At 46.6% G+C, this 14,197-nt stretch overlaps 1 protein-coding gene across 1 annotated transcript in view; it reads right to left on the bottom strand.

Annotated features, from left to right (window-relative positions):
* Window positions 1-14,197, bottom strand: part of LOC109877983 (FH1/FH2 domain-containing protein 3) — a gene marked incomplete at its 3' end in the record, with an annotated part of 49,207 nt that overhangs the window by 17,113 nt on the left and 17,897 nt on the right. The window contains exon 2 of the mRNA XM_031818678.1: window positions 87-181. Within this exon, the coding sequence (XP_031674538.1) occupies window positions 87-181 (95 nt within the window). The remainder of the gene's footprint in view (window positions 1-86; window positions 182-14,197) is intronic.

Below are 14,197 nucleotides of genomic sequence, written 5' to 3'. Positions count from 1 at the left end.
TCAGAGGATGGATGCATGTTTTACAGTTGTTATATGGTCAAATGCAAAAGTACAATGATATTTCCTTTGGTGACTTCGTACTGTACCTTGGATCCAACGAGTGTGTAAAGCCATTGGACGGTTTCGTTGTGACTTATGAGGCCGTTCATTCCATCCACATACAGCATGATCTGTCCCAGAGCTGGAGAGAGACAGAGAGAGGAAGAGTTGAATTGAATTGAGAGAGAGTGGGCGAGAGAGAGAGAGAGAGAGAGAGAGAGAGAGAGAGAGAGAGAGAGAGAGAGAGAGAGAGAGAGAGAGAGAGAGAGAGAGAGAGAGAGAGAGAAAGAGGATTTGAAGAGAAAGAGAGAGACGCTTGTTTCTGCAGCTCTGTGTTTGGTTACAAGAATGGGCCCGTTGCACATGAATCTGATGAGTTGTCATAAAAATACCAGGGAACAAATGAAAGATGGGGCTAGTTCTGTCTGTGCCATGGCAGGCAGTGCTGTGGCGCTCCCTCCCCTCTCCTCTATCTAGGTTAGACACACATCTGCCATTCCAGTTATGTTCTTCTCTTCTGTTTGCCATAAGACTGACTGCACAGACCCATATCCATCTGTCCTGCACATCACCCCCAAGAGTGGGAAAAACCTCCTCACTGATGTTCCCTATACTCTTTAGAAATCTATAAGCCTCTAAAGAGAGTGACTCATGTGAGGAACAGTATGCTGGACCAATTAGGAAGAGATAACTAACTCTTTAGGAGAGCGACAGCAAGCACATCACCATAGAAACACAACACTGTACCAGTTAGGAAGAGATAACTAACTCTTTAGGAGAGAGACAGCAAGCACATCACCATAGAAACACAACACTGGACCAATTAGGAAGAGATAACTAACTCTTTAGGAGAGAGACAGCAAGGGCATCACCATAGAAACACAACACTGGACCAATTAGGAAGAGATAACTAACTCTTTAGGAGAGAGACAGCAAGCACATCACCATAGAAACACAACACTGGACCAATTAGGAAGAGATACCTAACTCTTTAGGACAGAGACAGCAAGGACATCAACTAGAACAGTTAGGAAGAGATAACTAACTGTTTAGGAGAGAGACAGCAAGGACATCACCATAGAAACACAACACTGGACCAATTAGGAAGAGATACCTAACTCTTTAGGAGAGAGACAGCAAGGACATCAACTGGACCAGTTAGGAAGAGATAACTAACTCTTTAGGAGAGAGACAGCAAGGACATCACCATAGAAACACAACACTGGACCAGTTAGGAAGAGATAACTAACTCTTTAGGAGAGCGACAGCAAGCACATCACCATAGAAACACAACACTGGACCAGTTAGGAAGAGATAACTAACTCTTTAGGAGAGCGACAGCAAGCACATCACCATAGAAACACAACACTGGACCAATTAGGAAGAGATAACTAACTCTTTAGGAGAGAGACAGCAAGCACATCACCATAGAAACACAACACTGGACCAGTTAGGAAGAGATAACTAACTCTTTAGGAGAGAGACAGCAAGCACATCACCATAGAAACACAACACTGGACCAGTTAGGAAGAGATAACTAACTCTTTAGGAGAGACAGCAAGGACATCACCATAGAAACACAAGAGACGGAACTACAGAACATCAATAGTGGCAGACAAGGGATCTTTCCTTTCCTTGACATGTAGATAATGCTAACCAGATTGTCACTAATGTTGGAATGCCTCTGACCTAGCTCCAGCTGCACTGTAGACATACACTATAGGAGACAGACTCATTCCCCCATTCATGCAAAGTTACCAACACTGTATGAGCAGAAAGTTCAACAACATCTGATATGAACACACGTTGAAGATATCCATTCATTTCAGATTGCTATGAAGTCAGAATAATGACCTTCCAAATAATGACAGACATGATCTACAGTTGAACCAATGCCAGATGACAACAGAGAGGTATACTGAATAAGTGTGTTCTTTCTTTGACTGGGTTGTTCTCATCTGCCGTGTCTAACTGTCTGTGTGATGGAGGGTTCTCTATCTATAGGTGGTTGCTAAGTGTTACTATAATTAACAGAGCCCAGTTGACTTAAACAACGACTTGTTGATCGACACAAAATAATACCACTGAATATTAGGAGAATGGAACACATTCTAGCCATGCTTGGAAAGGATACATCCTAGCCATGCCTGGATAAGACACATTCTAGCCATGCTTGGATAAGATACATTCTAGCCATGCTTAGATAAGATACATTCCAGCCATGCTTAGATAAGATACATTCCAGCCATGCTTGGATAAGATACATTCTAGCCATGCTTGGATAAGATACATTCTAGCCATGCTTAGATAAGATACATTCCAGCCATGCTTAGATAAGATACATTCTAGCCATGCTTAGATAAGATACATTCTAGCCATGCTTAGATAAGATACATTCTAGCCATGCTTGGATAAGATACATTCCAGCCATGCTTAGATAAGACACATTCCAGCCAGCCTTAGATAAGACACATTCTAGCCATGCTTAGATAAGATACATTCTAGCCATGCTTAGATAAGATACATTCTAGCCATGCTTAGATAAGACACATTCCAGCCAGCCTTAGATAAGATACATTCTAGCCATGCTTAGATAAGACACATTCCAGCCAGCCTTAGATAAGATACATTCTAGCCATGCTTAGATAAGATACATTCTAGCCATGCTTAGATAAGATACATTCTAGCCATGCTTAGATAAGACACATTCTAGCCATGCTTGGATAAGATACATTCCAGCCATGCTTAGATAAGACACATTCCAGCCAGCCTTAGATAAGACACATTCTAGCCATGCTTAGATACGATACATTCCAGCCAGCCTTAGATAAGACCCATTCCAGCCATGCTTAGATAAGACACATTCTAGCGATGCTTGGATAAGACACATTCTAGCGATGCTTAGATAAGATACATTCCAGCCAGCCTTAGATAAGACACATTCCAGCCATGCTTGGATAAGACAACCTGTGGAGATGGCTTCCACCACATACTGACCGTGTTGTACCAGATTGTAGTACACCATCATCATCACCATCATCAAATATCACCTTATAATAATGATGTCCTGTTGTTGTTGTTGAGAGTTGACTCTTACACACACACACACACACACACACACACACACACACACACACACACACACACACACACACACACACACACACACACACACACACACACACACACACACACACACACACACACACACACACACACACACACACACACACACAGCTGGTGTGAGAGAGTGGTCAGGGACAGAGACATTACTCTACCCCCACTTTGCAGTAAATCAACCAAGCAGGTCCAGAGTTTTCAGACAGACATGGGCCTCAAACAAAACACAACATTCAGTGAAGAAGAAGTGTCTGTCCAGTCCAGTCATCCCTCAGTTTGTCAGACAGTCACAACTGAAAGGGAAATATTTGAGCAGCCTTGCTCACCGGACCCTGACACGACTTCCATTTGTAACAGGATACATAAATAAGGGTCATAACAGGAGCTGAGGGACCTCTATGGGAGGGCACTAAAAATGCACCCTGGGCTTCCGTACGTTGAGGAGGGAAACAGAAAAGGGGGGGAGGATGAGAAAAGAGGGTAACAAATAGCCGTGGATAGGGTTGGATGGAGCAAAGCACAAAAAAGCTTCCTTTTTTTAGGGGGTTGGTTTGTTATAGGCTAAGAGTGAAATGCTCTGTGAGTTAATATTTGAGTTAAGTTCAAGCTGCAGTGTGTAACTTTTTGGGGCGACCCTGACAAATTCACATAGAAATGAGTCTAAGAAGCAGTAGATCTATGTCGATGCTTTCCCTTCTTAAGTTTCAGCATCACTTTACACCACTACAGACCACCGGGACCAGCACCACTTTACACCAGTACAGACCACCGGGGCCAGCACCACTTTACACCACTACAGACCACCGGGACCAGCACCACTTTACATCACTCCACACCACTGGGGCCAGCACCACTTTACACCAGTACAGACCACCGGGACCAGCACCACTTTACACCACTACAGACCACCGGGACCAGCATCACTTTACACCACTACAGACCACCGGGACCAGCACCACTTTACATCACTCCACACCACTGGGACCAGCACCACTTTACACCACAACAGAACACCGGGACCAGCACCACTTTCCACCACTAAAGACCACAGGGACCAGCACCACTTTACACCACTACAGAACACCGTGACCAGCACCACTTTACACCACTCCACACAACCGGGACCAGTACCACCTTACACCACTACAGAACACTGGGACCAGCACCACTTTACACCACTACAGAACACTGGGACCAGCATCACTTTACACCACTACCCACCACCGGGGCCAGCACCACCTTACACCACTACAGAACACTGGGACCAGCACTACTTTACACCACTACAGAACACCGGGACCAGCACCACTTTACACCACTCCACACCACTGGGACCAGCACCACTTTACACCACTCCACACCACCGGGACCAGCACCACTTTACACCACTACAGACCACCGGGACCAGCACCACTTTACACCACTCCACACCACCGGGACCAGCACCACTTTACACCACTACCCACCACCGGGGCCAGCACCACCTTACACCACTACAGAACACTGGGACCAGCACCACTTTACACCACTCCACACCACCGGGACCAGCACCACTTTACACCACTACCCACCACCGGGGCCAGCACCACCTTACACCACTACAGAACACTGGGACCAGCACCACTTTACACCACTCCACACCACCGGGACCAGCACCACTTTACACCACTCCACACCACTGGGACCAGCACCACTTTACACCACTCCACACCACTGGGACCAGCACCACTTTACACCACTCCACACCACCGGGACCAGCACCACTTTACACCACTCCACACCACCGGGACCAGCACCACTTTACACCACTCCACACCACCGGGACCAGCACCACTTTACACCACTACAGAACACTGGGACCAGCACCGCTTTACACCACTCCACACCACCGGGACCAGCACCACTTTACACCACTACAGAACACTGGGACCAGCACCACTTTACACCACTCCACACCACCGGGACCAGCACCACTTTACACCACTCCACACCACCGGGACCAGCACCACTTTACACCACTCCACACCACTGGGACCAGCACCACTTTACACCACTACAGAACACTGGGACCAGCACCACTTTACACCACTCCACACCACCGGGACCAGCACCACTTTACACCACTCCACACCACCGGGACCAGCACCACTTTACACCACTCCACACCACCGGGACCAGCACCACTTTACACCACTACAGAACACTGGGACCAGCACCACTTTACACCACTCCACACCACCGGGACCAGCACCGCTTTACACCACTCCACACCACCGGGACCAGCACCACTTTACACCACTACAGAACACTGGGACCAGCACCACTTTACACCACTCCACACCACCGGGACCAGCACCACTTTACACCACTCCACACCACTGGGACCAGCACCACTTTACACCACTCTACTGGGCAGAGCACCAGTTGCTCTCTCTGTAACTGTATGTTGAGATAGAAGATAAACAGGGGGTGAAAACACCCAGTATAAACATACATCATGCATCTAAGGCAGGACAACTAGTTGTGTCTGTCTGTCAGTCTGTGTGAGTCTGGTTGCTGACAGAGGAGAACAGTCTGGAAAGCCATGAAAGAGAAAGTTCAAATGAGGAAGAATACTTGTCATGCATGTGTGTTTCGGGACATTTATTTCTGATCAATGTAAAATCATTTTGGAATACTCAGATTTTCATATTCATCTGCAAGTACTTTTCCATACTCCATGTCACTGGAGCAGAGTATCAGGAAGAGAAAAAATAAAGACTATTTGAACCCAGGTCTGCCTCAGAGCACAGTGCTGTGTGCCAGTTTGTCATTGTGAGGAGTCAAAACGGAAACTGTTTCAGTGGAACTACAAGGAGAGGTCTGCAGACCAGACCCAGGTGGCTACTGTTGTATGTTTCCCAGTCTGTCTATCCCATCCCATGCGTGGGGGTAGGACACATGATGAATGTGCTGCCTGCTCCGTTTGGGTCCAAGATTCCCAGGTGCAGCTGTACTGTTTGTCTCTTTGGCAATGTCCCAAATGGCACCCTATGCCCTACATAGTGCACTACTCTTGACTAGAGCCCTTTGGGCCCTAGTAGTGCGGTATGTAGGGAATAGGGTTCCATTTCACATGCAGTCTGTCTGTCTGTCAGTCTGTCTGTCTGTCAGTCTGTCTGTCCATCCACTGTTGCTGCTGCTAACCAATCAGGCCTATTTACTCACAACATGTCAGGATAGAACATTCCTCACACTCCACCTCTCTCTCCACTGGAATGATAGAAGTGTGTGTGTGTGTATGTGTGTGTGTGTGTGTGTGTGTGTGTGTAGAAGAGGGTTGTATTTTCAGAAGTGTGTCAAAGCCAGAGGAGTGAGCATGTACAGACGGACGGACGGGCGGACGGACACAGACGGACACAGACGGACACAGACGGACACAGATGGACACAGACGGACACAGACAGACACAGACAGACAGACAGACAGACAGACAGACAGACAGACAGACAGACAGACAGACAGACAGACAGACAGACAGACAGACAGACAGACAGACAGACAGACAGACAGACAGACAGACAGACAGAGTGCCTGCCGTATCAAAGCAGACCACATCAGAGTGTGCTTACTAAAAGGTGATTAACCCTCCCGGGTTAGAGGAGACTCTCCTGCGACTCACCCTCTCTGCTATGACAGTGGTGCTGACAGAGGAGTGACTAGAGTAATGAGTTAATATACAGCTGTTCAACCAGCGTGACTTTGTAATGAATTCCTACAGTATGTGTTGTCACAAGGGATCTGTGCGGCTTGTGAGAAGTGGATTATAAAGTGAGAATGAACGAACCGCCCAACGATGCGAAACATGTCAAACTTTGATTTCTCTCTCTCCATACCAAGAATTTGGTGTCAGGTTACATATGTTGCATGGTTGTGTTCTCAACGAGGAAACTGGTTCCATCCGTCTTCCAGTTCTAACCACCGATCCCTCCAATGAACGTAATGGGTCCCACTGCAAGCAAACATAAGAGCTCTAAAGCCTACGAAGATAACCACACATTGACTTCAAATGATTGATAATGGTCATGACCTTAGCTTGGTACCTCTTAGGCCACATGGGTATTTTAAGTTGGTAGCTGACCTTTGACCCACAATGTTATTCTAAATGTCTTATTTGTGCAGCACACCTGTGCAGACCAGAACACAGTACCCATCGACTGAACTACCAGTACATTCACAGGAATGTCCATTAACGACAGCTAGGTGAGAAGTGACTGGTCTCTAATGAGGCTCTTTACGCCTGTGGATACAGAACATTAATGTTGTCTTTAATGACAGTACACACCTTATTGATGTTTCAGAGTAGCAACAATCAGTAGAAAAGCTGAAAGATTCATGGAGAAAACATCATGTAAAGGACTATCCTAGGTGTAGCAGCTACATTAAGAGACTGCTGGGAAATGGTTTTAGGAAACATCAAATCAGCAATCACCTGAGAAGTCCCAGCAACTGAACATTATTTCCACATCATTGTCAATCAATTACCCATGAAACAGGCCTGGAAAAAACTATTTGGATACCACAAAAAAAAGTTGCTTGCATATTGCAGCTGTGGTGGCTATTGTTGTTGTGATCATAATCATTTCATAATGGCCCACTTCCAATTCCAGGTCAACTCCCACGCAACTTAAAAAGCAAATGTGGAACATTGCAGATAGAAATGTCAAGAATAGAGCGGACCTGATAACTTATTCTACATGTTAGAAAGACATGTTCTATATAATGTATTTCTATCTGAACGTTCCATAACGTTATGTCCTGCTGAGCGTTCAACAACACTGGCCCTGCGTATGGTACTGTAACGTGTACTGTGTGATCGTTACTGGCATGAGGAGCAGAGTGGAGCTATAGAGGTGAACCTCCTGATCCAGACATGAGGAGCAGAGTGGAGCTATAGAGGTGAACCTCCTGATCCAGACATGAGGAGCAGAGTGGAGCTATAGAGGTCAACCTCCTGATCCAGACATGAGGAGCAGAGTGGAGCTATAGAGGTCAACCTCCTGGTCCAGACATGAGGAGCAGAGTGGAGCTATAGAGGTGAACCTCCTGGTCCAGACATGAGGAGCAGAGTGGAGCTATAGAGGTGAACCTCCTGATCCAGACATGAGGAGCAGAGTGGAGCTATAGAGGTGAACCTCCTGATCCAGACATGAGGAGAAGAGTGGAGCTATAGAGGTGAACCTCCTGATCCAGACATGAGGAGCAGAGTGGAGCTATAGAGGTGAACCTCCTGATCCAGACATGAGGAGCAGAGTGGAGCTATAGAGGTGAACCTCCTGGTCCAGACATGAGGAGCAGAGTGGAGCTATAGAGGTGAACCTCCTGATCCAGACATGAGGAGCAGAGTGGAGCTATAGAGGTGAACCTCCTGATCCAGACATGAGGAGCAGAGTGGAGCTATAGAGGTGAACCTCCTGATCCAGACATGAGGAGCAGAGTGGAGCTATAGAGGTGAACCTCCTGATCCAGACATGAGGAGCAGAGTGGAGCTATAGAGGTGAACCTCCTGATCCAGACATGAGGAGCAGAGTGGAGCTATAGAGGTGAACCTCCTGATCCAGACATGAGGAGCAGAGTGGAGCTATAGAGGTGAACCTCCTGATCCAGACATGAGGAGCAGAGTGGAGCTATAGAGGTGAACCTCCTGGTCCAGACATGAGGAGCAGATTGGAGCTATAGAGGTGAACCTCCTGGTCCAGACATGAGGAGCAGAGTGGAGCTATAGAGGTGAACCTCCTGATCCAGACATGAGGAGCAGAGTAGAGCTATAGAGGTGAACCTCCTGATCCAGACATGAGGAGCAGAGTGGAGCTATAGAGGTGAACCTCCTGATCCAGACATGAGGAGCAGAGTGGAGCTATAGAGGTGAACCTCCTGATCCAGACATGAGGAGCAGAGTGGAGCTATAGAGGTGAACCTCCTGATCCAGACATGAGGAGCAGAGTAGAGCTATAGAGGTGAACCTCCTGATCCAGACATGAGGAGCAGAGTGGAGCTATAGAGGTGAACCTCCTGGTCCAGACATGAGGAGCAGAGTGGGGCTGTAGAGGTGAACCTCTGATCCAGAGTCTGGTCTTTGTTCTGTAATACTGAAGCAGACACCCATCAATAACTCCAGGAGAGAGTAATTAGAAGAGCATGTGAGGCCTGAGCCTGTACAGACCAAGGCTCCTTCCCTTCCTTCTGCCTGCCTGCCTCAGACACTGATGTCATGCCAAAAATGTGGGCCTTCATCGCTAGTAATCAAGAGCAGGTCTATAGTTCTGCAGCGCCTCACACAAAGGACAACAATAACATTGCTCAGTTCAGTTCGGTCCCCCGGCCTGCCCTCCCTGCATGTGGATTATCAAGTAATGAGAGGCTGGCAGACAACAGCATGCCTTCAAAGAGCTGTGATTAGAATTTAAATGGATGGAAGGCGTTGGGAAAAGAGAGAGAGAGTGGAAAAAAATGTTTACATTATGTGTACCCGGGATGGAACAGATTTTTTTGGGGGAAGTGTTCAATGAGCAAGCCCTGGCATCTGGTCTTCAGTCTCTCACTATAGATCTTTCAATCAACTTAGTCTCTCTCAGAGGCTGTGACTGCCGGTGCTTGAGGTGCATTGACCTGTAGGAGAAGCACAGAGCCAGAGGGGGGGAAGGAGACTACTAAGGCGAGCCAAGTCGAGCTATACTGCACTAGCCTGGTTACACTTTAACCCGTGTTGCTGGAACCGTGCTAGAAAGGAAATAAAATAAGCCATCCAGTATGGTTTGGGTCGGCACAATAGTGAATACGCCATCCAGTACGGTTTGGGTCGGCACAATAGTGAATAATCCATCCAGTACGGTTTGGGTCGGCACAATAGTGAATAAGCCATCCAGTACGGTTTGGGTCGGCACAATAGTGAATAAGCCATCCAGTACGGTTTGGGTCGGCACAATAGTGAATAAGCCATCCAGTACGGTTTGGGTCGGCACAATAGTAAATAAGCCATCCAGTACGGTTTGGGTCGGCACAATAGTGAATAATCCATCCAGTACGGTTTGGGTCGGCACAATAGTGAATAATCCATCCAGTACGGTTTGGGTCGGCACAATAGTGAATAATCCATCCAGTACGGTTTGGGTCGGCACAATAGTGAATAAGCCATCCAGTACGGTTTGGGTCGGCACAATAGTGAATAAGCCATCCAGTACGGTTTGGGTCGGCACAATAGTGAATAAGCCATCCAGTACGGTTTGGGTCGGCACAATAGTGAATAAGCCATCCAGTACGGTTTGGGTCGGCACAATAGTGAATAAGCCATCCAGTACGGTTTGGGTCGGCACAATAGTATGAAAAGGGTATAAGAAAGGAGACAGAGACAGAGAGAGAGAGACACTTGGGTTAGTCCCTGTGATGAGAGAGAGAGAGACAAGGAGAGAGAGAAAGAGAGAGAGTTGGGTTGTTCCCTGTGACGAGAGAGAGAGAGACAAGGAGAGAGAGAAAGAGAGAGAGTTGGGCTGGTCCCTGTGACGAGAGAGAGAGAGAGAGAGAGAGAGAGAGAGAGAGAGAGAGAGAGAGCGAGAGAGACAAGGAGAGAGAGAAAGAGAGAAAGTTGGGTTGGTCCCTGAGAACCACAGCTCTGGCCTTGAGAGAGAGAGAGAGAGAGAGAGAGAGAGAGAGAGAGAGAGAAAGAGAGAGAGAGAGAGAGATCCAGAGGCAGAGGGAGTCTAGCCACTGAGGTCTGGAGGAAGCCTAGTTTTCAGGCTTCTCCCACTCCTTTAACCGCAGCAATTACACTCCAAAGCCCCAGGAATGTCCAGGAAGTGCCTCTCTACCACCAGAGAAGAGGTAAGATCCATTCCAGGGTTAAGGTGACGACAATAAACGTGAGGGGCCTGACTTGAAAAGTCCACTCTTACGGCGCAGAGCCCCCCCCCCCCCTCAACCAATCCTCCCACAAAATCATTCTTCCCCCTCCCACCCTTCAGTCAACCCCTCTTTGGCTGCTTGGATTCATTTACATTTCACATTTCACCAAAAACTGGGTCAGCCAAACTTTCAAACTGTCTGTCAGCAAGCAACATTTATTTTAGAAGGGCTTTTTGGGTTTCTGGCCAAATCGTTATCCATTACAATACAACTTGTAACAGTCTCTTATCTGATTCTGCTCTTCATTAGCCCTGCATTGCACACTGCACTCACGGCTCAGCAATGTCCCGGCCCATACCGGAGAACGCAGGCTTTGCCAGAAGTGCTTAAGCCAGGGTTTTTATTACAGTTACAGAGCTGAGGGTTTCTTATACTAGGCTATCTGGGAGTGAAGGCTGGCTGAGAGAAATACCAAGACTGCCTTCCACTTGGGCCCTTTTTTACTGTAGATGATGTGTGAGGTTTTTCCCTACTGGGCCCAGTGAGTTAGTCGACATTTGAGAGAGGACAGATTTTCTTTTGCTGCATGTCTGCTATCCCTCTTTCTCTCCCTCGTCTCCTTCTCCGATTGGGTTTGAATTTAGAATCTCTCCCTTGTAATGAGACAGCTTTATTACTTGGACCAATTAAATCCCCCTTTAAATGTTCTGCTCCAGTGCCATAAATTCACTGGGACCTCTTCATTAGATTTAGTCAATCAGCAGCCCTCCTACTGATCACTGAAGCCATTATAGCCATGTTGCCTCAGCCAGTTCAGAGCTAGCACAGAGCTAACGGAAAGCTTGCACAGAGCTACGAAAAGCAGAGCACACACCCAACACAAAGCTAGCACAGAGCTAACACAAAACTAGCACAGACCTAACACAAAGCTAGCACAGAGCTAACACAAAGCTAGCACAGAGGTTACACAAAGCTAGCACAAATCTAGCTAGCTGCCAACACCTACAGTATAAATCAACAGGGAGCTAGGGGGAGTGCATGCTCCCCATTCTCAGACGCCCTGCCACTATTTTATGGTAATTTACGGTTAGGTCTATACAGGCACAAATTCAATCAGTCTGTATATCCCCAAAAGACACACAAACAAGCAAACAAACAAAATGAACTAACAGCAGGAAGTGAAGGATGGAAACCGTGGAAACTGTTCCAGAGCTCTGTTGAGCCAGGTCTGGCCGTCTCAGAGTCTTACTGAGAGGTGCTGTACAACAGGCAGAGGGTGCTGTCTGAACAGACAGCCAGGCTCTAGCACACACCTCAACGTTACTGCGGTTCAACACACAGGCAAAGGGAATCATTGTAGTATTACTGCAGTAATGGGACTATGATAAGCATTCTCTCTCTATTGAAGTAAGTCCTGCATTGGAAAGTTGTCTGGTCAAGTTGTTTTCCTCTTCATTTAGCACATGAATCACAAAAACACAAAAGTGAGAGACTATCTGACATGAGGGGCGGTAAAATCAACTTGATATCAAAATAAAGTGTGAAACATCTTTCTCCAAGTATGATTAGTTCAGATACTATGATCAGCGGCCAAAATGTGTCTACATACTGTATGGAAGATATTCAATAAACTAGTCTGCAGCAGCCCCCTTGTCTTACTGAAATACACTAGAGGTTGAAAACATTGTTCTGGCCTTGTGCTGTGGGCGATTGTAGCAAATCAAATCAAATGTTATTTTATTTGCCACATGTACCAAATACAACAAGTGTAGACTTGACCGTGAAATGCTTACTTAACGAGCCCGTACCCAACAATGCAGGTAACAAGTAAGAAAAGTAACAAATAGATTCAAAGAAAATAGTAACAATAAAATACCATATTAGCAGTCAGAATATATAGGTCAACAGCCAGGCGAGGTTGAATTGGGTTCAGATGCTGGCTGTCTGCTGGTGTGTGGGGTTGAGGGGAAGGGAGTGTGGGGGTCCGACAAAGGGGGAGGTGGGGGAGACTATAGTCAGAGAGGAAGAGAGGTCCAACTCGGTGGAAAATCTGTCCCCCTCTAGCAGGTGGTGTTTTTTTAATGGTTTCTTCCACCCAAAAAGTTTTTTTGTATGGAGGTCAATGAAAGACTCGAATTTGGTCAACAACAAAAATGTATGGCTTATTTGCTACGTGAGGTTTATTTGATCAAATATAAGTTTTGTAATGCTTAAGTTGTACTGGTACTGGTATAGGTACTGTAGGACAGATGACATTCCAGCAACTTTGAGAAAAAACACTTTATATCAGAGTTATCTAGAGATGGCAATGCATATTCATGGCATGAGGCTAGTAGCATAGCATCTATCTCCATTGAATACAGGTGGTTGACGTCAAGAACCCTCATCGAATATTCCAAAAAGGATTACAATAATGAGATTCATCCACCAATCCAAAGAAAGGATAGGTGGGAGCTAGACAGCCCGCCATGCTGCTTTAATCTTTGCTGTAGTTCATATACAGCCCCCGAAATCTCTCAGGACTAAACTAACCTTGGAACACCATTAAAACCACTCACAGTACCTGAAATCTCTCAGGACCAAACAAACGTTGGAACACCTTTAAAACCACTCACAGTACCTGAAATATCTCAGGACCAAACAAACCTTGGAACACCATTAAAACCACTCACAGTACCTGAAATATCTCAGGACCAAACAAACCTTGGAACACCTTTAAAACCACTCACAGTACCTGAAATATCTCAGGACCAAACAAACCTTGGAACACCATTAAAACCACTCACAGTACTACATGAAGTTTGGATTCTTTATTCTAGTTCAAGATTCTAGGTCAAGTTTCAGTCATTCTGGACTGCCATTGATACATGAATTGGTAGTTCTTATCTGTACATTTTCCAGGGGGAAAGTCATTTTTGTGATTTCAGGATAGGATAGCGCGCTACCATCAACGTGTGGTTCTCTGAGCCTCGTTCGTTCTGCAGCTGCGGGTGCAGAGTTATGTCTAATGAACTGACTTCACACTGAGGCCGTGGTGGAAGCCAAGTAGATTGTGGTGGAAGTCAGGTAGGCTATGGTGGAAGTCAAGTAGGTTGTGGTGGAAGTCAGGTCGGCTATGGTGGAAGTCAAGTAGGCTATGGTGGAAGTCAAGTCCTAAACC

This window comes from Oncorhynchus kisutch, unplaced genomic scaffold, assembly GCF_002021735.2.
Source record: "Oncorhynchus kisutch isolate 150728-3 unplaced genomic scaffold, Okis_V2 scaffold1549, whole genome shotgun sequence".
Taxonomy (NCBI): domain Eukaryota; kingdom Metazoa; phylum Chordata; class Actinopteri; order Salmoniformes; family Salmonidae; genus Oncorhynchus; species Oncorhynchus kisutch.
Note: the sequence above shows the minus strand (reverse complement) of the source record. Positions and strands in the feature narration are given on the sequence as shown.